Source organism: Pelodiscus sinensis, unplaced genomic scaffold (assembly GCF_049634645.1).
Source record: "Pelodiscus sinensis isolate JC-2024 unplaced genomic scaffold, ASM4963464v1 ctg218, whole genome shotgun sequence".
NCBI classification, from domain to species: Eukaryota; Metazoa; Chordata; order Testudines; family Trionychidae; genus Pelodiscus; species Pelodiscus sinensis.
The window spans coordinates 4,135-25,705 of NW_027465818.1; the positions used below are offsets into that span (position 1 = coordinate 4,135).

At 49.1% G+C, this 21,571-nt stretch overlaps 1 protein-coding gene and 2 long non-coding RNA genes across 5 annotated transcripts in view; 2 read left to right on the forward strand and 1 right to left on the reverse strand.

Moving 5' to 3' along the window:
- On the forward strand, positions 1–15,023 carry LOC142823489 (uncharacterized). 3 transcript variants are annotated; one of them, XM_075914524.1, is made up of 2 exons: positions 1–2,438; positions 14,715–15,023. In XM_075914524.1, the coding sequence occupies exon 1, from the start codon at positions 1,345–1,347 to the stop codon at positions 2,404–2,406; it is 1,062 nt and encodes a 353-aa protein (XP_075770639.1). In that variant the 5' UTR covers positions 1–1,344; the 3' UTR covers positions 2,407–2,438; positions 14,715–15,023. The 3 variants fall into 3 exon arrangements, with proteins under 3 accessions (XP_075770639.1, XP_075770641.1, XP_075770640.1); XM_075914526.1 differs by having other exon boundaries at positions 1–2,421; XM_075914525.1 differs by lacking the exon at positions 14,715–15,023 and adding an exon at positions 6,229–6,344.
- On the reverse strand, positions 11,439–17,274 carry LOC142823490 (uncharacterized). The gene is made up of 3 exons (XR_012898687.1): positions 17,138–17,274; positions 15,017–15,173; positions 11,439–14,079 (listed from the first exon to the last, which is right to left on the reverse strand). It is a non-coding gene; the product is annotated as an uncharacterized LOC142823490 (long non-coding RNA).
- The window catches only part of LOC142823491 (uncharacterized), a 20,854-nt gene continuing 16,392 nt past the window's right edge, over positions 17,110–21,571 (forward strand). Inside the window, exon 1 of the long non-coding RNA XR_012898688.1 lies at positions 17,110–17,246. This is a non-coding gene — a long non-coding RNA (uncharacterized LOC142823491). The remainder of the gene's footprint in view (positions 17,247–21,571) is intronic.

The following is a 21,571-nucleotide window of genomic DNA, read 5'->3' on the forward strand; positions in this document are numbered from 1 at the left end:
ACAGAACAGCTAAAAAGTCAGTGATAACATCTAACTCTAAAATGGTGAGCAATAAATTAAAACATAAGCTCTTAAATATGAATAAACTGCAACACCCGTGCAAAAGAATATGAACAGAACACTAGGCATTTAGATTTATTTCAAAATTAAAAGGTATTAAAAGATCATGTATTACTAGGGTAAAACATACATAAAAATGCGATGTTAAACTCATGTAAGCGATTGCTGGAACATGGATTACAGCAGGGGTTCTCAAAATTCGTGATACCACTACCCCCTAAAATGCTAAACGAATTTGTGTGGCCACCCACCCTCACTGCCCTGGGTCTCATAGACTCATAGACTTTAAGGTCAGAAGGGACCATTATGATCAGCTAGTCTGACCCCCTGCACAGTGCAGGCCACAAAATCTCACCCACCCCTCCTAGAATAATCCTCTCACCTATATCTCAGATATTGAAGCCTTCAAATACTTTGAAGACCCCAAGATGCCGAGAATCCTCTAGCTGTGATCTGTACCCCATGCTACAGAGGAAGGCGAAAAACCTCCAGGGCCTCTGCCAATCTACTCTGGAGGAAAATTCCTTCCCGACCCCAAATATGGCGATCAGCTAAACCCTGAGCATGTGGGCAAGACTCATCAGCCAGACACCCAGAAAGTTCTCTGTAGTAACTCCTATCATCCCTCCATTGACCTATTTCCCACTGATAATGAATGGTCAATTAATTACCAAGATCATGTTATCTCATCAAACCATCCCCTTCATAAACCCATCTAGTTTCATCTTGAAACCAGATAGATCTTTTGCCCTCACTACTTCCCTTGGAAGGCCGTTCCAGAACTTCACTCCTCTAATGGTTAGAAACCTTCGTCTAATCTCAAGTCTAAACTTCCTACTAGCCAGCTTATATCCATTTGTTCTTGTGTCCACATTGGTATTAAACTTAAATAATTCCTCTCCCTCCCTGGTATTTATCCCTCTAATATATTTAAAAAGTGCAATCATGTCCCCCCTCAGCCTTCTTTTGGTTAAAGTAAACAAGCCAAGCTCCTTGAGTCTCCTTTCATAAGACAGGTTTTCCATTCCTCGGATCATCCTAGTGGCCCTTCTTTGTACCTGTTCCAGTTTGAATTCATCCTTCTTAAACATGGCCTGCCATTGTTCCCTTGATTGCCTCTGATTAGCCTCAGGCTCAGCCTTCCCCTGTGTGACTCAGAAGGGGGCAAGCCTGACCTAGGCAAGCAGGCTTTAAAAAGCCAGAGCAGTGCGACCAGGGGAGCGAAGCGGACAGGGGACTGCAGACAGGGGAGTTGAAGAGGCAGTTGAGCAGAGGGAGTGACTGATGGTGATGAAGACCCGAAGCGCTTGTGCCAGTACTTCTCCTGTCTCCTCCACCTGTGCCTGTATCCAGACAGAGAATCTGAGCATGGATGCCTCTACCCAGGTCCTGGTGTGGTGTTGCAGTATTTGTGGCTTACAATTCCCACTGAGTGATCTCCAGGCTGGGGGAGACAACCATTGTGAAAGGTGCCTGCTGGTGGAATCTCTCAGGCAGCAGGTGGGAGAGCTACAGGAGGAGGTGGCCAGGCTGAGGTGCATTCGAGGCCATGAGGAATTCCTGGACAGTATTCCTGTGGAGTCCACGGAGGTCACTGTCCTAGGATGTGGGACTGTTGACCAGCCACTTATGGAGGAAGCAGTGGTGCAGGGTGAGAACTGGCAGCTGGTTACTTCCGGCAGCAGGCAGTGTTCCACCCCTGCTCCTAACCCTCCCACTGTGTTGTTACATAACCGTTACACTTTACTTTCTGCAGGAGACAAGGAGTCACCCCCCACAGTGGAGGAGACCAGGCCTTGCACCACCAAGGTTGAGCAGTCTCCTGCCACCACTGCGAGGAGGAAACATAGGGTGGTTGGAGACTCTGTTCTGAGGGGAACAGAGGCACCCATCTGTCGCCCTGACAGTTCATCTCGAAAGGTATGCTGTCTGCCAGGGGCCCGTATCCGAGATGTTACGGAGGCATTGTCGAGGATTATCTGGCCCTCTGACTACTACCCCATGCTACTCATCCACGTGGGCACAAATGATACTGCCAGGTGTGACACTGAGCGGATCAAGTGTGACTACAGGGCCTTGGGAGTACGGGTGAAGGAGTTTGGAGCGCAGGTGGTATTCTCTTCTATCCTTCCTGTCAAAGGTAGGGGCCCGGGCAGAGAGAGGTGCATCCTGGAGGTGAATGCCTGGCTGCGACGATGGTGTCACCAGAAGGGATTCGGCTTCCTTGATCACGGGGTGCTCTTCCAGGAAGGACTGCTTGGCGGAGATGGAGTTCACCTTTCCAGGAGTGGGAAGGCCTTGTTTGGACACAGACTGGCTAACCTTGTGAGGAGGGCTTTAAACTAGGTTCGACGGGGGCAGGTGAGCAAAGCCCACAGGTAAGTGCTGAATGTGCGGGACTAGGAGATGGGTTGGAAATGGGGGGGACTACGGCCTATAATGGCAAGGAGAAAGGAGGGTCAGGGCACAACAGGGAGGCAAGACCAAATCAGTATCTTAGATGCCTATATACAAATGCGAGAAGTATGGGTAATAAGCAGGAAGAACTGGAATTGCTAACCAATAAATACAACTATGATATCATTGGTATTACAGAAACCTGGTGGGATGGGACGCATGATTGGAATGTTGGTATGGAAGGGTACGGCTTGCTCAGGAAGGACAGACAGGGAAAAAAGGGAGGGGTTGCCTTGTATATTAAAAATGTACACACTTGGACTGAAGTGGAGATGAACGTAGGAGATAGCTGTGTAGAGAGTCTCTGGGTTAAGCTAAAAGGGGTAAAAAACGAGGGTGATATCATGCTAGGCGTCTACTACAGGCCACCTAGCCAGGTGGAAGAGGTGGATGAGGCCTTTTTTAAACAATTAACAAAATTATCCAAAGCCCAAGATTTGGTGGTGATGGGGGACTTCAACTATCCAGACATATGTTGGGAAACTAACACAGCGAGGCACAGGCTATCCAATAAGTTTCTGGCTGCATTGGAGACAACTTTCTGTTTCAGAAGGTTGAAAAAGCTACCAGAGGAGAAGCTGTTCTGGATTTGGTTTTAACAAATAGGGAGGAACTAGTTGAGAACTTGAAAGTGGAAGACAGTATAGGGGACAGTGATCACGAAATAATAGAGTTCATGATCTTAAGGAAAGGTAGAAGGGAGACCAGCACAATTGAGGTAATGGATTTCAGGAAGGCAGATTTTGATAAGCTCAGAGAACTTGTAGGTAAGGTCCCATGGGAAGCAAGACTGAAGGGAAAAACAACTGAGGAGAGTTGGAAGTATTTCAAAGGGACGTTGTTAAGGGCCCAAAAGCAAACAATTCCGCTGTGTAGGAAAAATAGAAAATATGGCAAAAGACCAGCTTGGCTTAACAAGGAGATCTTGCATGATCTCAAAATAAAAAAGGAGTCCTATAAAAAATGGAAACTAGGACAACTAACAAAGGACGAATATAGGCAAGCAACACGGGAATGCAGGGGCAAGATTAGAAAGGCAAAGGCACAAAATGAGATCAAACTAGCTACAGGCATAAAGGGAAACAAGAAGACCTTTTATAAATACATTAAAAGCAAGAGGAAGACCAAGGACAGGGTAGGCCCACTGCTTAGCGAGGAGGGAGAAGCAGTAACAGGGAACTTGGAAATGGCGGAGATGCTCAATGACTTCTTTGTTTCGGTCTTCACCGAGAAGTCTAGAGGTGTGCCTAACGTGGTGAATACAAGCAGAGAGAGGGTAAGTTTAGAAGATAGGATACACAAAGAACAAGTTAAAAATCACTTAGGAAAGTTAGATGTCAGCAAGTCACCAGGTCCTGATGAAATGCATCCCAGGATACTCAAGGAGCTGATAGAGGAGGTATCTGAGCCTTTAGCTATGATCTTTGAAAAATCATGGCAGACAGGGGAGATTCCAGAAGACTGGAAAAGGGCAAATATTGTGCCCATCTATAAAAAGGGGAATAAGAACAACCCAGGAAACTACAGACCGGTCAGTTTAACGTCTGTCCCAGGGAAGATAATGGAGCAGGTAATTAAGGAAATCATATGCAAACACTTGGAAGGTAATAAAGTGATAGGGAATAGCCAGCATGGGTTTGTGAAGAACAAGTCATGCCAAACTAATCTGATAGCTTTCTTTGATAAGATAACGAGCCTTGTGGATAAGGGAGAAGCGGTGGATGTCATATACCTAGACTTTAGTAAGGCATTTGATACGGTCTCGCATGCTATTCTTATTGATAAACTAGGCAAATATAACTTAGATAGGGCCACGATAAGGTGGGTGCATAATTGGCTGGATAACCGTAGTCAGAGAGTTGTTGTTAACGGTTCTAAATCCTGCTGGAAAGGGATAACAAGTGGAGTTCCTCAAGGGTCTGTTTTGGGACCCGTACTGTTCAATATCTTCATCAATGATGTAGATATTGGGATAGAGAGTACGCTTATTAAGTTTGCAGATGATACCAAACTGGGTGGGGTTGCAACTTCTTTGGAGGATAGGGACATAATTCAAAATGACCTTAGCAAGTTAGAGAAATGGTCAGAGGTAAACAGGATGAGGTTTAATAAAGAGAAATGCAAAGTGCTCCACTTAGGAAGGAACAATCAGTTCCATACATACAAGATGGGAAGCGACTGTCTAGGAAGGAGCATGGCGGAAAGGGATCTAGGGGTCATAGTGGACCACAAGTTGAATATGAGTCAACAGTGTGATGCTGTTGCAAAAAAAGCAAATATGATTCTAGGTTGTATCAACAGGTGTGTTGTAAGCAAAACTCGTGAAGTCATTCTGCCGCTCTACTCTGCACTAGTTAGGCCTCAGCTGGAGTACTGTGTCCAGTTCTGGGCGCCACATTTCAAGAAAGATGTGGAGAAATTGGAAAGGGTACAGAGAAGAGCGACAAGAATGATTAAAGGTTTAGAGAACATGACCTATGAAGCCAGGCTTCATGAACTGGGCTTGTTTAGTTTGGAAAAAAGAAGATTAAGGGGGGACATGATAGCGGTTTTCAAATATCTAAAAGGGTGTCACAAGGAGGAAGGCGAAAATTTGTTCCTCTTGGTTTCTGAGGACAGGACGAGGAGTAATGGGCTTAAAGTGCAGCAGGGGAGGTTTAGATTGGACATTAGGAAAAAATTCCTAACTGTCAGGGTGGTCAAATATTGGAATAAATTGCCAAGGGAGGTGGTGGAATCTCCCTCTCTGGAGATATTTAAGAACAGGTTAGATAGACATCTGTCAGGGATGGTGTAGACGGAGCTTGGTCCTGCCTTGAGGGCTGGACTCGATGACCTCTCGAGGTCCCTTCCAGTCCTATTATTCTATGATTCTATGGGAGACCAGAACTGCACACAGTATTCCAAATGGGGTCTCACCAATGCCTTGTATAATGGCACTAACACCTCCTTATCCCTACTGGAAATACCTCGCCTAATACATCCCAAGATCGTATTAGCCTTTTTCACGGCCATGTCACAATGGCGGCTCATAGTCATTCTATAATCAACCAGGACTCCGAGGTCCTTCTCCTCCTCCGTTACTTCCAACTGATGTGTCCCCAGCTTATAACTAAAATTCTTGTTATTAATCCTTAAATGCATAACCTTACACTTCTCACTATTAAATTTCATCCTATTGCTATCACTCCAATTTACAAGATCATCCAGATCTTCCTGTATGATATCCCGATCCTTTTCTGAATTGGCAATAGCTCCCAACTTTGTGTCATCTGCAAATTTTATTAGGACACTTCCACTTTTGGTGCCAAGATCAGCAATAAAAAGATTAAATAAAATTGGCCCCAAAACTGATCCCTGAGGAACTCCGCTAGTAACCTTCCTCCAATCTGACAGTTCACCTTTCAGTATGACCCGCTGTAGTCTCCCCTTTAACCAGTTGCTTATCCACCTCTCAACTTTCATATTAATCCCTATCTTTTCCAATTTAACCAATAATTCCCCATGTGGTACTGTATCAAATGCCTTACTAAAGTCGAGGTAGATTAGATCCACTGCATTTCCTTTATCTAAAACATCTGTTACTTTCTCAAAAAAGGAGATCAGGTTGGTTTGGCATGATCTACCTTTTGTAAAACCATGTTGTAATTTCTCCCAATTGCCATTAGCCTCAATGTCTCTAACTACTTTCTCCTTCAAAATTTTTTCCAGGATCTTACATACTACAGATGTCAAACTAACAGGCCTATAGTTACCCGGGTCGCTTTTTTTCCCTTTCTTAAAAATCGGAACTATATTAGCAATTCTCCAGTCAAATGGTACAACCCCTGAGTTTAGAGATTTATTAAAAATTTGTGCTAATGGACTTGCAAGTTCATGTGCCAGTTCCTTTAATATTCTTGGATGAAGACCATCTGGGCCCCCCGATTTACTCCCATTAAGCTGTTCAAGTTTGGCTTGCACCTCAGATATGGTAATATCTACCTTCACATCCTCAGTCCCATTTGTTAACTTACCATTATCCCTAAGATCTTCATTAGCCTCATTAAAGACTGAAGCAAAGTATTTGTTCAAATATTGGGCCATTCCTAGATTATCCTTAACTTCACTCCATCCTTAGTAATTAGTGGTCCTACTTCTTCTTTTTTTGTTTTTTTCCTATTTATATGGCTATAAAACCTTTTACTGTTGGTTTTAATTCCCTTTGCTAGGTCCAACTCTACCTGACTTTTAGCCTTTCTCACTTTATCCCTACATGCTCTAACCTCAATAAGGTAAGCTTTCTTTACTGATCCCTCCCATTTTCCACTCCTTATATGCTTTCTGCTTTTTCTTAATCACCTCTCTGAGATACTTGCTCATCCAGCTTGGTCTAACACACCTGCCTATAAATTTTTTCCCTTTTCTAGGGATACAGGCTTCTGACAGCTTCTGCAACTTTAACTTAAAATAATTCCAGGCCTCCTCCACTTTAAGATCCATAATTTCTTTAGTCCAATCAACTTCCCTAACGAATTTCCTTAATTTACTAAAGTTAGCCCTTTTGAAATCAAAAACCCTAGTCTCAGATTTATTTTTGTTTATCCTTCCATTTAATTTAAACTGAATTAGCTCATGATCACTCGAGCCAAGGTTGTCTCCTACAACCATTTCATCTATGAGGTCCTCGCTACTCACCAAAACCAAATCTAAAATAGCATCCCCCCTTGTTGGTTCAGCAACTACTTGATGAAGGAATTCATCAGCTATCACATCTAGGAAAATCTGAGCCCTATTACTATTACTAGCACTTGTTCTCCAGTCTATATCTGGAAAGTTGAAATCTCCCATGATTATGCAGTTTCCATGAGTATTTACTTCATTAAAAACATTAAAGAGGTCTCTATCCATATCCAAACTGGATCCTGGTGGTCTATAACACACCCCAAGCACTATCCCAGGGGAGGATCTGATAGTTTTCTTCCCCAATGTGATTTTTGCCCAAACGGACTCTGTCTTCTCCATTCCATCACTTTTTATTTCTTTACAATCTACCTCATCTTTGATATACAATGCGACTCCACCACCTTTACCCTTATTTCTGTCTTTCCTAAACAGCACATACCCTTCAATATCTGTACTCCAGTCATGCCTAGTATTCCACCATGTTTCTGTTATTCCTATAATATCTGGTTTCACTTCCTGGACCAATAGCTCTAGTTCCTCCTTTTTATTACCTAGGCTCCTCACATTGGTGTACAAACATCTTAATTTTTGCTGTTTGGCCTCATTCACATTCTTTACCCAATTTGGCACAGATGTTATACCTCCAATATGACCTATTAGACTAGTATCCACCCCACCCTTCCTCATGTTCATTCTCCTACCCCCAGCTATATCCTTTCTTACTTTGTTTTCCTCCCTCTCAGTGTTAAAATCTGGCGTAGAGATTACCTTGGCATCTCCCAACCGTCTCCCCCAAATTCCTAGTTTAAAGCTCTCTTAATAAGTTGAGCCAGCCTCCATCCTAGAAGTCTATTTCCCTCCCTACTTAGGTGAAGTCCATCTCTAGAGAACAGTCCTCTGTCCATAAATGCCTCCCAGTGACCATACATCCCAAAGCCCTCCTTATAGCACCACTGCCTAAGCCATCTATTGATCATCATAATTCTGTTACATCTTAGTTGCCCTTCTCTAGGAACAGGCAGAATCCCACTAAAGATCACCTGAGCCTCAATTTCCTTGAGCATCCCCCCCAGCCTAGTATAGTCTCCCTTAATTCGTTCCAGTGAGAATCTAGCCGTATCATTTGTTCCTACATGAAGGATGATCAATGGATTCCTTCCTGCTCCCTTAATAATTCTCTTCAACCTCAGTTCCACATCTTGTATCTTAGCACCTGGCAGACAGCACACCCTTCTATTCTCTGGATCAGCTTTGGTTACAGGCCTATCTATTCTTCTCAATAAGGAGTCCCCAATCACATAGACCTGCCTTTTCCTAGTGACAGTGAAATTCTCTGGTCTATCTCTAGCTTCCTCTGGCTGCAAATCCTTACCATTCCTATTTTCCCTTGTAATCCTAATGCTCATTATTGGTGTTGTCTCCATTAAGTCTTCCCCTTTAACTATGGGACTAGCCACTCTTCTCTTCTTCCTTACCCTTCCATCTTCATTATCTATCTGTACCCCTTCTTCATTTTCCAACTCCACATACCTGTTCTTGAGCTCTATTTTTCCTTCACTGACCCATCTTTTCCTCTGCCTGGTCCTCTGAGTCACATGCTTCCACTGTCCATTTTCTTCGCCCAGCAGTCCCCCCTCTGAGGCTCTTGATCCTGCTTCCATCTGCATATATAAGCTTTCCCCTTTAGCCACGTCATGCCTTTGCTCCATCATCTGCTCAAACCCCCTTCTAAACTCGACCTGAGTTTCCACCTGCATCTCCAGTCTTCGGATCTTTTCTTCCATCAGCTCTATCAGGCAGCACTTCATGCAAACAAAACTCCCTTCAGGTACCCCCTCCAGAATCATGTACATACCGCAGCTACCACATCCAATCATCCTCCTTGTGTTCTCTACTACTTGGGCCATGGCCACTAATGCCTCTATGTTTTATCTACTTTCTCACCAAAATCCTATTAGTCCGGTGAACAAAAAAACAAACCAAAACACCCCCTCCACAGGAAAAACAAACTCCAAACAAGTCCCACAATCCAAACTCCCTTTACAAACTCCCACTCAAACACCCTTGTTTACAGCTCTGTTTGCTTGGCTCCTGTGCCGCTGCAGCTATCTGTGCCGCTGCCTGACTAGAAGGCTACCTTTATAGGGTCGCTTCCTCCCCCCCTTCTCACCAGACTCCTTGCCCTCCTGGGGTTCCTTCATGGCATGTGCAGTCCTTAACGCCCTCCCCCCTGCAGGCTCCTTTCCCCCATCTCTTTCTCCTCTGTGCCTCTTTTCTGCTCCGCATCCCACTCTCCCGCTGCCTTGCTCCTGGAGTCCCATGGCCCCAGCAACGCTGTGCGGCTTGCTGGCAGCTGCCTTCCGCCGCCCTGCCGCTCTTCACAGCCCGGGGGAGAGGGGTCGCAAGTGAAAAACCCAATCCAGCTGCAACCCCTCCCCCCCCCCAAGTTGCTCACAACCCCCAAATAGGATAGTCAGGGCTCCCTGAAACAACCAGTTTCCTATGCCAGAGAAATTGGACAACTTTCTTAGCCATTTCCACAGGGAACTTGGCTCTTTGTGGGGAAGGTACGCAATCTGTTCCAAGTGGCTAGCACGATCTATTACATCATTGGTGTTGTCAGGTATATATACACAACATTCTTTGCCAATGAGAGCTCAGGTCCCTCCTTTTTCTGCCAGAACTATATCCAATGCCTGACAGTTTTGGAGGGCCAGCTGTCAGATCGCTCCTGTTTCTTTGGCCAGGGCCCTTAAACTTTCTCTAGTTTCATTTGCCATGATTTCAACTACTGCTTGTAACCTCACAAGCCTTTTTGCATGATGTATTACTCCCCCAAATGGGCTAAAGGAACCACCAATAGTCTCTTCCCAAGTTAAGGGGCTTATGTGATTCACATACCATTGGGCATCCGACAAGTCCCTTCTTTTTCGCCTAAAATGACGGAGGCGTTCTCGTGGGAAGGAATTGTGGGAAGAGTTAGGCCGGATAACAGATACCCGACCAGTTAACTGGTAACGCAGTATAGGCTTTTGTCCCGCAGACCCACTGCTGCCCTATCAAAGCTGGGAAGGGTCGGTTGCACCCCTCTGCCATATAGGTGTCTACAAAGGACGAGTAATATCCCCCGAAGGGGACACGGTGATTCTCCTTACGGGGAGTGGTGTTATTTGCATGGCATTGAAAGATTGTACTGTTCTCACTAGGGTGGCTGTAGGGAGAGCATGAGAGTGATTTCATTCTCCAAACTTAGACAACTGCTCCTCCCCAGATTCAATCCCGTCCCATTACACACCCAACACCAGTGACCTTTTCCCTCCTCCACACTTATCCATTTAGATACATTGATTCCCACTACTTCCCAAGTGTCATTACTGTTCCATGTCTTGTTAAACGGATGAAGTCCTCCCGTGAGGCCTGGGGAATTAAGTGGGATTGCCAAGACAGGAACCAGCTTGTGAGTGGGCTGGGATGTGGCTGCAGACCCAGCAATTAGAGATATTAAGGGTCTGACCGATCCATACTTGCTGGTGGATAAAAGAATTGTCATTGTGGATTCCCCAGACCTTAAGACAGCAGTGGCCGAGGAACAGGCCCCACCAGAGGCACATGTTGGAGGCAAGACCCTTTTGGTTCTGGCAACCTCAGCTGAGGGAACCGTAGTCACGGTTTTATGTCCACCAGGAAGCAGGCGCTAGGCTCACTACTGCTTCTTCTTGGGCCTTCCTTTTGGTCCTCGTCTGCTTTAGGCAACCCTTACGCAAACGTAGGTTGTAAGGTATTGCAGGCTGTTCCTCTATGTCTTGTTCTGGAGTCAAAATTGACTCTGCGTGGTCCTGAGGCGATGATTGGTCCGCAGGAGGTGATGCCTTCTTACACTGCGAAGCCTGTATCCATGCTGCGATGCTGGATAGCTTAACAGCCGTCTGGGTAGTGAGCAGCACCTGATACGGGCCCTTCCACCGGGGTTCCAAGGCGTGTTTGATGGTGGTGTCGTACGTAGACCCAATCATCTGTCTCGAGAGCGTGGCAGGCATCAGAGGTGGGAACCTGTGAATGGAAGTAACTTACAGCTTCCATTAGTCCCTTGCAGTACTGAAGGAGTATACTGTGAGTCAAGTTCAAAGTCTGAGACTGGAGTAATGGTAGCCATTGTTCTCAATTTCAAAAGGACTTAATTTATGTCTTTGGGATGGGGTGGATTGAATTTCCATAAAGGCCAACGGTAAGGCTGCTGGCCAGCTTAACCCTGTAGAGTCACAACATTTTTTGCAAGCTTATTTTTTTATCACACCATTTCATTTTTCAACTGCACCTGCGCTCTGTGGGTGGTAGGGACAGTGCAGCAGGTGTGTGACATGTAACACACGAGCCAGGTGCTGAACAAGTTGTCCAGTAAAATGTGTACCCCGGTCACTGGACAGAGTGGCAGGAGTTTCTTTGGCAGGCATAATATGATTTAACAAACATTTGGCAACAGACAGTGAATCAGCTTTGCGACAAGGAAAGGCTTCAATCCAACCCGAAAATAAGCATACCATAACCAAAATAAATTCATATCGTTGACACTTAGGCATTTGTAGAAAATCAAGCTGCCAATGCAAGAACGGTGCTTGGGGCAGGCCCCAGAACCCGTGAGCTACCTTTACAGGTTTGCCAACATTGTAGCTTTGGCAAGTGGTATAGGCGGTACAGTGGCGGGCAGCAAAACAGCTGAAATGTGAGGCTCACCATCCTGCCTTAGTTACAGCAGAGACCATCCCCTCCTTTCCGACATGCGAAACATCGTGAAGCAGGGCGGCCAGAGAGGGGTAGAGTGAAAAAGGGGGCCACAAAGGTACCAGTAGGCGAGCACCAACGGGAAACGGGATATAGAGAGCAACCCTGGGCGGCTCAGGAGTCTTTTTCTGCTTCTGGGGCAGAGTCTTGGAGCAGGGTGAGGTCAGAAAGGGACGGCGGTGGTACAGAAACAGAAAGAGAACCGAGAAACGCACCTGGGGAAGGTTCTATGGCAGTATTACCCTTAGCAACATCAGTATCTGCTGTGGAGTGGCCAGGGCACTTAACAATAGCTAATGCAGATGGGAGTAAAACTGCATACAGGAGAGCAGCCATGTAGGGGCCATTCTTGATAGGGGCACCAGCAGAGGTAAGGAAACCCCAAGCTTGCCAGAGGGTGCCAAAGTCATGTACAACCCCAAAAGCGTATCGAGAATCAGTATAAATGGTGGCGGAGTGCCCGTCAGACAGAAAGCAAGCGCGGGTTAGGGTAACTAGTTCAGCGACTTGCGCTGTCACAGAAGGTAATGGCGCAGCTTCTAGGGTTTCAGAGAGTGATACCACAGCATATCCTGCAAGGAGACAACCTTGTCTATCTCGAAAGCAGGAACACAAGGTCGGAGTTAGAGAGAAGGACATCAGAAAGGTCGGGGCGCGGGACGGTGACAGCAGAGACAGCTGCAAGGCAGTTGTGGGGTTCACCGTCGTCAGACAGAGGAAGGAGAGTGGCAGGGTTCAACTGAGAACAGCGCTTTAGGGTGATATGCAAAGCCGAAAGCAGTAAAAGTTCGTACCTAGTGAGGCGGGTGAAGGAAACGTGAGCTGTATTACGTTGTAGCAGGAGAGTTTCTATACAGTGAGGGACCATGAGAGAAAGAAGAGAGCAGAGGACAAGGGACTCAGACATTTCCACTAGGCGTGCCGCAGCAGCCACAGCACGCAGGCAGGGGGGTAAACCCTGGGCAACAGGGTCCAAGGTGGCAGAGAAATAGGCCACTGGATGATTTTTGTCACCATGCTCCTGAGTAAGAACCCCAAGTGCACAACCAGATTGCTCATGGCAGAAAAGAGTAAAAGGCTTACAGTAGTTAGGTAACCCTAAGGTGGGGGGCAGTGAGAAGCACTAAAGAGTCAGTTTCTGAGGCAGATAATGAAGGGGAACAGAGGAGTAGATCATTTACACATTGGACCAATGTGGACCCAGAGGGGAAGACCAGGTCAGTGAGGTCTCTGGCTAATGCTTGGGAAAAGAAAGACGGGCTTTCTGTATACCCCTAGGGAAGCATGGTCCATGTGTACTGCTGCCCCTTGTAAGAAAAGGCAAAAAGATACTGGGACTTAGGGTGAACCGGGACAGAAAAGAAAGCAGAACACAGATCAACAACAGTAAAATGAGTTGCATCTGGTGGGATAGAAGTCAGAATAGTTGCTGGGTTAGGGACTACAGGAAAGGTGGGTACAACAATGCAGTTAATGGCTTGAAGATCCTGAACAAACAGCCATGATTTCCCATCACGCTTTCAAAATGGGAGGATAGGGGCGTTACGGCACTGGAACACGGGACAATAATGTCTTGTTCCCGCAGGGTGAATATGACCGGAGCTGAAACCTCTAAATCCCAAAAACCCAGTCCCACGACCCCTTCTCCGACCTCATCCCCGTTCTTCGTACCCTCCCCGTTCCCGGTACTGTCTGCCCTGCCCTGAATAATGCTGTATTTGCAGAGCCATTAACTTTTGTGAGGACTGCTCCTCTTTCCCTTTTAGACTGCGGTGGCAATGCTTTGCCACTGCTTGCAATTTGTCCATGGTCTTGGCCTCCCATCCAACACTTATTGGCTTTAACATACTGCTAATAGCAGGTAGGAGGCCATTAACAAACGCATGCGCCAGGGCGCCCTGTCCATTTTCACCCGGTCACTGTATACCAGAATGTTGCAGAAAAAAAGCCCATCAGTCAGTCGGGTGTGATAGTTCCCCGGGTTTTCTCTCTGTTGCTGTTTACAGCAATGTTTGGCCGCCCAGTTGGTTTTCGGAGTCCATACTTGGGGAATGGCCTCATGCAGGCACTTAGCTTGATTCTTACATTTGTTCCAGTAGGCAGCGTCAGGACCAGTGTCTGGTAAATTAGAAGGATGCTCAGTGGTGGGCCAATTTGCTATCAGGAGCCATTTTTTTTTCTTGCTCGCTAGGGGTTATAACTAGCTTACAGAGTTGCAGGAGGTCTGCTTCAGAGGATTCATAGGCATTGCACACTAGCAAAAATTCCTCTGCAAATTTGGTAGGGTTTTCCTGGGGCTTTGGAAAATCTTTTACAATTGAGTGGATCTCCGTGTGGGTCCAGGGTTTATAGCTCCAAGTGGGACCGGTCTGAGTCTTCTCGGAGGACAGGGTAAAGGGAAGCGCTTGGTCTGGTGGTGGGAGAGGAGGTTTCCAATAAAGCTTTTCACTTATATATTAGAATTTTTAAGGGAGGCGAGCTTCGATTCAGTCCATCTAAGATTTGCCTCGAAGCAATCTACCTCTCCTCTAGCCAATTCAGCTTTGGGAAGGCCAACTTTGTCTTTTAAGACGTCCACTTGGTCTTTGTTCCAAGATCCTAACAGTGGCCACTGAGTTTTGGGATCCCCCAGAGTCAATCTAGATTATTTTTCCAGAAATGTACAGGGTTCTGGACCCTTTCTTAAATATATAAACTGAGCCGGGGTCCCTTTAGGGAACTATCCCTGCTTAGACGTCTGCTTACCCATACAGGAGGACTTCATACACCAAATCACACAAGGAGGAAATTCGGGTTCGGGTTCGTCAGTGCAACACAGAAGAAGCCCACAGGCTACTGCCTCAATCGCCCTTGCGTTCACTCCAAGGATTTTATCCAAGGTGCGGTGCGGCTGCGATTGTGCAGATTCCAGTCACACAGACCGCGGGGACAGGAGCCCCTTGGTCAGCCAGTCCCCGGACAGGGATGGCTCCCAGACTCACTCACACCACAGGGAAGACGGATAGACACAGAGACAAGACAGTCCTCAGTCCGGACAAAACATAGAAATAATTACCTGATCAGAGTCCTGATGTTAGATCCCGGGATCCCTACCAGAACAGAGCGGGAACCAACAGGTTCGATGGAGTAGACTTCGCTGTGGTTGTGCACCTTTCCATTCTGGCAGAGAACCACTCCGGCCAAATGCCCAGGTGCCGGCTACCATGGTCATCCTGCAAGACAGTCAGGGATCACACAGTTCCAGCGAAGATGGTTGCCGTCTCGGTGGAACCTCCAAGTTCAAAGTCAGAAAGGACTCACAGATTTGTCTGTTTATTAGCAAAGCTGCTCTGTTAAATGCACTCAGAAAATGTGAGTGCCATTCAAGTATCAAACCCCTTGATTTACACAGTCAAAAGAAAGTCAAAAGTATCGCTGTCCTGGTCAGGTGGTCGGTAATATATCCCTACTGCTAATTTCTTAGTATTGGAGCATGGAATTACTATCCATAGCGATTCTATTGAACATATTTTTATTTCACTTGATTCTACATTATCTTTCACATACAGTGCCACTCCGCCACCCACCCGGCCCGCTCTATCCTTTCTATATATTTTATATCCCAGTATGATTGTGTCCCACAGATTTTCCTCATTCTAGCAGGTTTCAGTGATGCCTATTATGTCAATCTCCTCATTTAATACGTAGTACTCTAGTTCACCCATCTTATTAGTCAGACTCCTAGCATTTGTGTACAAGCACTTTAAAAATTTGCCACTGCTTCTTTGTCTGCCCTTCCCTGATGCATTGGATTCCTTTGGATGCGGTTGTTTGTCTGCTCTGGCCCATGATTTGCCCTCTCCCCATCTCTCTTTCTGACTACAGCTTAGAGAATCTCTATCAGTGGATTCTCCTCTAAGAGAAGTCTCCCTCTGATTGACGTGCATCTCCGCACCAATCGGCTTTCCCCCATCTCTTAGTTTAAAAACTGCTCTACGGCCTTTTTAATGTTTAGTGCCAGCAGTCTGGTTCCACCCTGGTTTAGGTGGAGCCCATCCTTCCTCTATAGGCTCTCCCTCTCCCAAAAGTGTCCCCAGTCCCTAATAAATCTAAACCCCTCTCCCCTACACCATCGTCTCTTCCACGCATTGAGACTCTGAAGCTCTGCCTGCCTACCTGGCCCTGCACGTGGAACTGGAAGCATTTCCTAGCAGCCTAAATTTGGCCTCCAGGACATCTCTCCTACCCTTCCCTATGTCATTGGTAGGGGACCATGACCACGACCACCGGCTCCTCCCCAGCAGTACACAAATCCGTCTAGATGCCTCGAGAGATCCGCAACCTTCGCACCAGGCAGGCAAGTGACCATACGGTTCTCCCGGTCATCACAAACCCAACTATCTATGTTTCTAAAGATCAACTCACCCACTACTAACACCTGCCTCTTCCTAACTGGCATTCCCTCCCCCTCAGAGGTATCCTCAGTGCGAGAGGATACCGCAACATCCTCTGGGAGGAGGGTCCCAACTATGGGATGGTTTCCCTCTGCTCCCATTGAATGCTCTTTTCCCTTGAGACTTTCATCCTCCTTAAGGGCACTGGGGCTCTCAGACTGGAGGTGGGACAGAACTACAGTGTCCCGGAAAGTCTCATCAACATAGCTCTCTAGCTCCCTTAGCTCCTCCAGTTCAGCCACCCTGGCCTCCAAAGCCCAAACTCTGTCTCTGAGGGTCAGGAGCTCCTTGCAACGGGTGCACACATATGCCACCCGCCCACAGGGCAGGTAATCATACATGTTACACTCGACACAATAAACAGGATAGCCCCCACTCTGCTGCTGGGCTTCTGTCTCCATTTTTCTAATGAATAAGTTTAAGTATAAACTGGGATTCTTTTTACACCTCTGGAATATAGATTATTCTAAGAGTTATGTTTTAAAGAAGGTCAGAAGTCACTAGTGCCCTCTAAACTCCCTCTCCAAACTCTCCTGTTAGCTGTTCCTGGTCGCCGAGTATAGCTCTGGTAGCCCCTCCCCCTGACTGAGGCTCAGCCAATTAACAGAGTCGTCTAGATTTCAAACCTTTTAGCCTTCAAACAACAAAGCAAACAAACCAACCAACCAACCAGACAAACACAAGCTCAGCACACTGCAAATAACTCCCCCCCACACAAACACATACTCCAGACAGCCACTTACCACAAGGGTCCCGTTGTTCCTCCTCTTTTACCTGGAGAACTCCCTCTCCAAACTCTCCTGTTAGCTGTTCCTGGTCGCGCTCTCCCTGGTCGCCGAGTCACAGACGCTGGTAGGTCGCAGACCTGGCGAGATAGGGGTGTCCGGGTTGGGAAGGAAGCCAACAGGGAGCTGAGAGGTCCCACGTATGGGGGATGGGAAGGAATAGGGCGCAGGTGGGGTCAGCTGGGGGGTGTTGCAGGGAGCAAAATGGGGGAATGATAGACCCCATGAATGGAGAAAGGGGCTAGGGGGGACATGTTGGTTTGGGCATTGTGGAGAGGAAGGATAAAAATATGGTTCACGCAAGGGAGGGCCCGCATGGGGGATAAGATTGGCTTGGGGGTGTTGTAATGCACTGGGAAAGTGAGGGAAGGGAGGTGCCGGATTGGCTGCAGCGCAGATAATGGGGGGGGGCAGGTTGGGCTGAGGTAGAAGGAGTGGGGGTGCTGTTGGACTGGGGGTGTGATGGACTGGGGGTGGGGTGAAAGGGGGTGTGGGTTGGGCTGACGGTGTTGAATGCACTGGGGGCAGATAGGGCCAGGGATGCAGGTTGGACTGGGAAGCGGGGGAACGGGGGTGTACGTTGGACTAGGGGTGCTGAATAGACTGGAGAGTGAGAAGAATGGGGGTGCAGGTTGGGTTGAGGTGTTGAGTGCACAGAGGGTGGGGCAGGGGCTTGCAGGTTGGGTGGGGGTGTTGAAAGCACTGGGGGGGTAACAGGTGCAGGTTGGGCAGGGGGGTGTTGAATGGAGCGGGGGATTCAGGTCGGGTGGAAGGTGGGGAGGGGGGTGCAGCTCGGAGGGGCTGTGCAGAGCAGGGGGGGCTGAGGACCGTGGGGCGGGGGCAGACAGGGGCGGGGCCTGAGTAGCGCTGCGGGGGCGGCCTATGATGCAGTTGGGGCCGGGGAGAGGCTGGAACGCGATGGGCGTGGCTATGACGGCCGGGGCGTGGCTATGATTGGGGCGGGGCGGACGGAGACACGAACCAGGAGGCCGCACTGTGGAAACTACAACTCCCAGGATGCATCACTCACGCTGGCCTGTGATGTCACTTCCGCTGCGCCCGCCCACACGCTGTGATGTCACTTCCTCTGCGCCCGCCCATGGGAGCAGCGGATTGCGGCACGGAACTTTTCCCACAAGCCACCGTGGCTACTTTCCCTGCTCCCCCCGGACTCTCCCGCCTCAGAGACCCCCCCCCCACCCAAACTGCCCATCCGGCTTGTCCTGTGGCGTCAGGACTTGCAAACCCCCCCACTCTGCCCCCCACCAAAACCCCCTGTAGTCTGCCCCCACAACCCCCCCACTCTGCTACCCGCAAACCCCCCTGCAGTCTGTCCCCCAACTTCCCCACTCTGATCCCCCAACCCCCCACTCTGCTTTCCCCACGAAACCCCCCTGCAGCCTGCTCCCCCAACCCTCCCACTCTGCTCCCCCCACCAAACCCCCCTGCAGCCTGCTCCCCCCAACCCTCCCACTCTGCTCCCCCACCCCCTGCAATCTGCTCCCTCCACCCCCCCACTCTGCTCCCCCACCAAACTCCCCTGCAGTCTGCTCCCGCCCAACCCTCCCACTCTGCTCCCCCCACCCCCTGCAGTCTGCTCCCCCCAACTCTGCTCCCCCCACCAAACCCCCCTGCAGTCTGCTCCCCCCACACCCCGACGCTGCTCCCACCTACCCTCTGCAGTCTGCACCCCCCACCCCACACCAAACTGCCCAGCTGCCCAGCTGTTGCCTTACAAAGTGCAGCGGGGCAGCGTGAGGCCGGTTGGGGGGGGCTGCCTTGGCTGCACCCTGTTCGAAAACACTGAGGCTGTGTCTACACTGGTGCGATCTCGCGCCAAAGCGGCCGCTCTTGTGCAGAAACTTGCTGCCTGTCTACACTGGCCGTGTACAACCAGGGCTTCTGAGCAAGAACTAGGATGTTCCTGCTCAGGAAGAAGCCTCTTGCGCAAGAGCCCTTCCAGCACAGGCCAGTGCGGACAGACACCAGGAATTTCTTGCGCAAGAAAAGCCGATGGTTAAAATGTCCGGCAGAGCTTTCTTGCACAAGAGAGCGTCCACACTGGCATAGATGCTCTTGCGCAAAAACACATGCCAGTGCAGACGCTCTCTTAGAATCCTAGAACCACAGAGTTGGAAGAGACCTCAGAAGGTCATCAAGTCCAGCCCCCTGCGCTAGGCAGGACCAATCCCAACTAAATCAACCCGGACAGGGCTGTGTCAAGCCGAGACTTAAACACCTCTAGGGATGGAGACTCCACCTCCTCCCTAGGTAACCCATTCCAGTGCTTCCCCACCCTCCTAGGGAAATAGTTTTTCCTAATATCCAACCTGGACCTCTCCCACCACAACTTGAGACCATTGCTCCTTCTTCTGCCCTCTGTCACCACTGAGAACAGCCTTTCTGCAGCCTCTTTGGAACCTCCCTTCAGGAAGTTGAAGGCTGCTTTCAAATCCCCCCTCACTCTTCGCTTCTGCAGACTAAACAGACTCCCTTGGCCTCTCCACTGCGTCCACATCCTTTTTGTAGTGGGGGGCCGAGAACTGCACACAATACTCCAGATGTGGCCTCACCAGAGCCGAATAAAGGGGAATAATGACATCTCTGGATCTGCTGGCAATGCTCCTCTTAATGCACCCTACTATGCCATTAGCCTTCTTGGCTACCAGGGCACACTGTTGTCTCCTATCCAGCTTCTCATCCCCTGTAGCCCCCAGGTCCTTTCTGCAGAACTGCTACTTAGCTGGTTGGTCCCCAGCCTGGAACTCGTCTGGAAGAGCTTATTTTGTTTCCCGAAGAAAAAGCTGAAATACTGGACTGTCCAGTTCAAAGCCGGTCACCTGGCAACCATAAGCAGAGTGGTGCCTTGTCGGAGCGGTTCCAGCCTCCATAGCCGCTCGGTTACGGTCTCTGGTGTCCCTCCTCAGACCCCCCTGTACCACAGGAGCTGGGAGGTTACACTGGCTGCACCGCCACAGGAAACCTCCGACCCCAGTCGCTGTCCCAGCCAGGCACCCCGAATCTGAACCCGTCCCGCCTGGCCCCGTGTCTCCCTCTGCCTGTCACTCGCAGACCCGGCGCCAGCTGAGCGCTCGCCGGAGCCAATCGACTCCGAGCCCTGTTCCCGGGGGACGCGATTGGGGCACGTACCCGGGCACCTTCCGGACACGGTTCCCAATCGGTTGCTGTCAGGCCGTGGACCGAGCAAACGTCACTTCCGGTCCGTGGGACGGGGCGTGGGCATCCACCGCGCCACACGTGCCGGCATAACGCTACATTGTGAGAGCTCACCGCGCCCACGTGACTGCTGTTTGTTGCCCCGCGAGGGATGCGAGACGCACAGCTCCTGCCTCGTGCCAGAACGCGCCACGGGAGTTACAATCCCCCCGCCCGCATCAGTGCATCATGGGAAACCGAGTGGGGTTCCCATGTGTGAACTGTCAAAACAAGAGACCCCCCTGAGATGGCGCGTGTCCATCTCAGTGTCTGCCAGCTCCCGCTGTAGTCACGCGTGGGGCCGTGAGCCCGAGTCCCTGTCCCGCCTGCCTCTTCCCTCTGGCCCTCTCAGACTGTCTGGGCCATTGCAGGCTCCGGCTGGGGAGGGCAGGGGTGTTGCTCTCCAGGAGTGGGACCCCAGTATCCGCCTGGCACTGCTGCCATGGCTCCGTCTGACTGTCACGCCCCCTCTCTGCACACTCCTCAGGCACAGGCAGCAGCGTGGGCAGGCAGCTCTGCGAAGCCAGCACCAGCTCCTGCCTCCCCCTCTTGCCTCTAGAAGAGGCAGCAAGGGGATTGACAGGTGGGTCCATGAAGCCACCACACACAGTGCTCATGCATATCAGCTCCCGCCTGCCTCCTCCCACCATACTGCTTCCTCTGTATCAGAGGCAGCAGCACAGAGGTGGGGGAACAGGCCGATCCAATGCTTGTGGGGCGCTGATCAACTGTACAACCGCGCCCTCTTGTGACAAGCTGACTTAAAAGCTGGCTTCCCACAGGTAGCAGCTCACGCCTCCTCCCTCCTTGCTGCCTCTGACAGAGACAGCGGGTGAGAGGGGAGAATGCGTGTAATCCACAGGATTGACCAATAAATTGAGGCTTTTTGGTTAATCGTGTAGTCGTCTGTACATTGACATTCCTAGAGAAAGCCACTAAATCTGGTGTGGTGAGCTTAGCCCCTAACCAGCCAGCAGCGAGCAATACCTCTGAGCTGATAAGTGCTGGGAATAGAACAGCTAAAAAGTCAGTGATAACATCTAACTCTAAAATGGTGAGCAATAAATTAAAACATAAGCTCTTAAATATGAATAAACTGCAACACCCGTGCAAAAGAATATGAACAGAACACTAGGCATTTAGATTTATTTCACAATTAAAAGGTTTGTGTATTAC

Excerpts from the sequence above, each read along its gene's own strand:
- LOC142823489 (XM_075914524.1), top strand. The coding sequence starts at position 1,345 with ATGGTGATGAAGACCCGAAGCGCTTGTGCCAGTACTTCTCCTGTCTCC.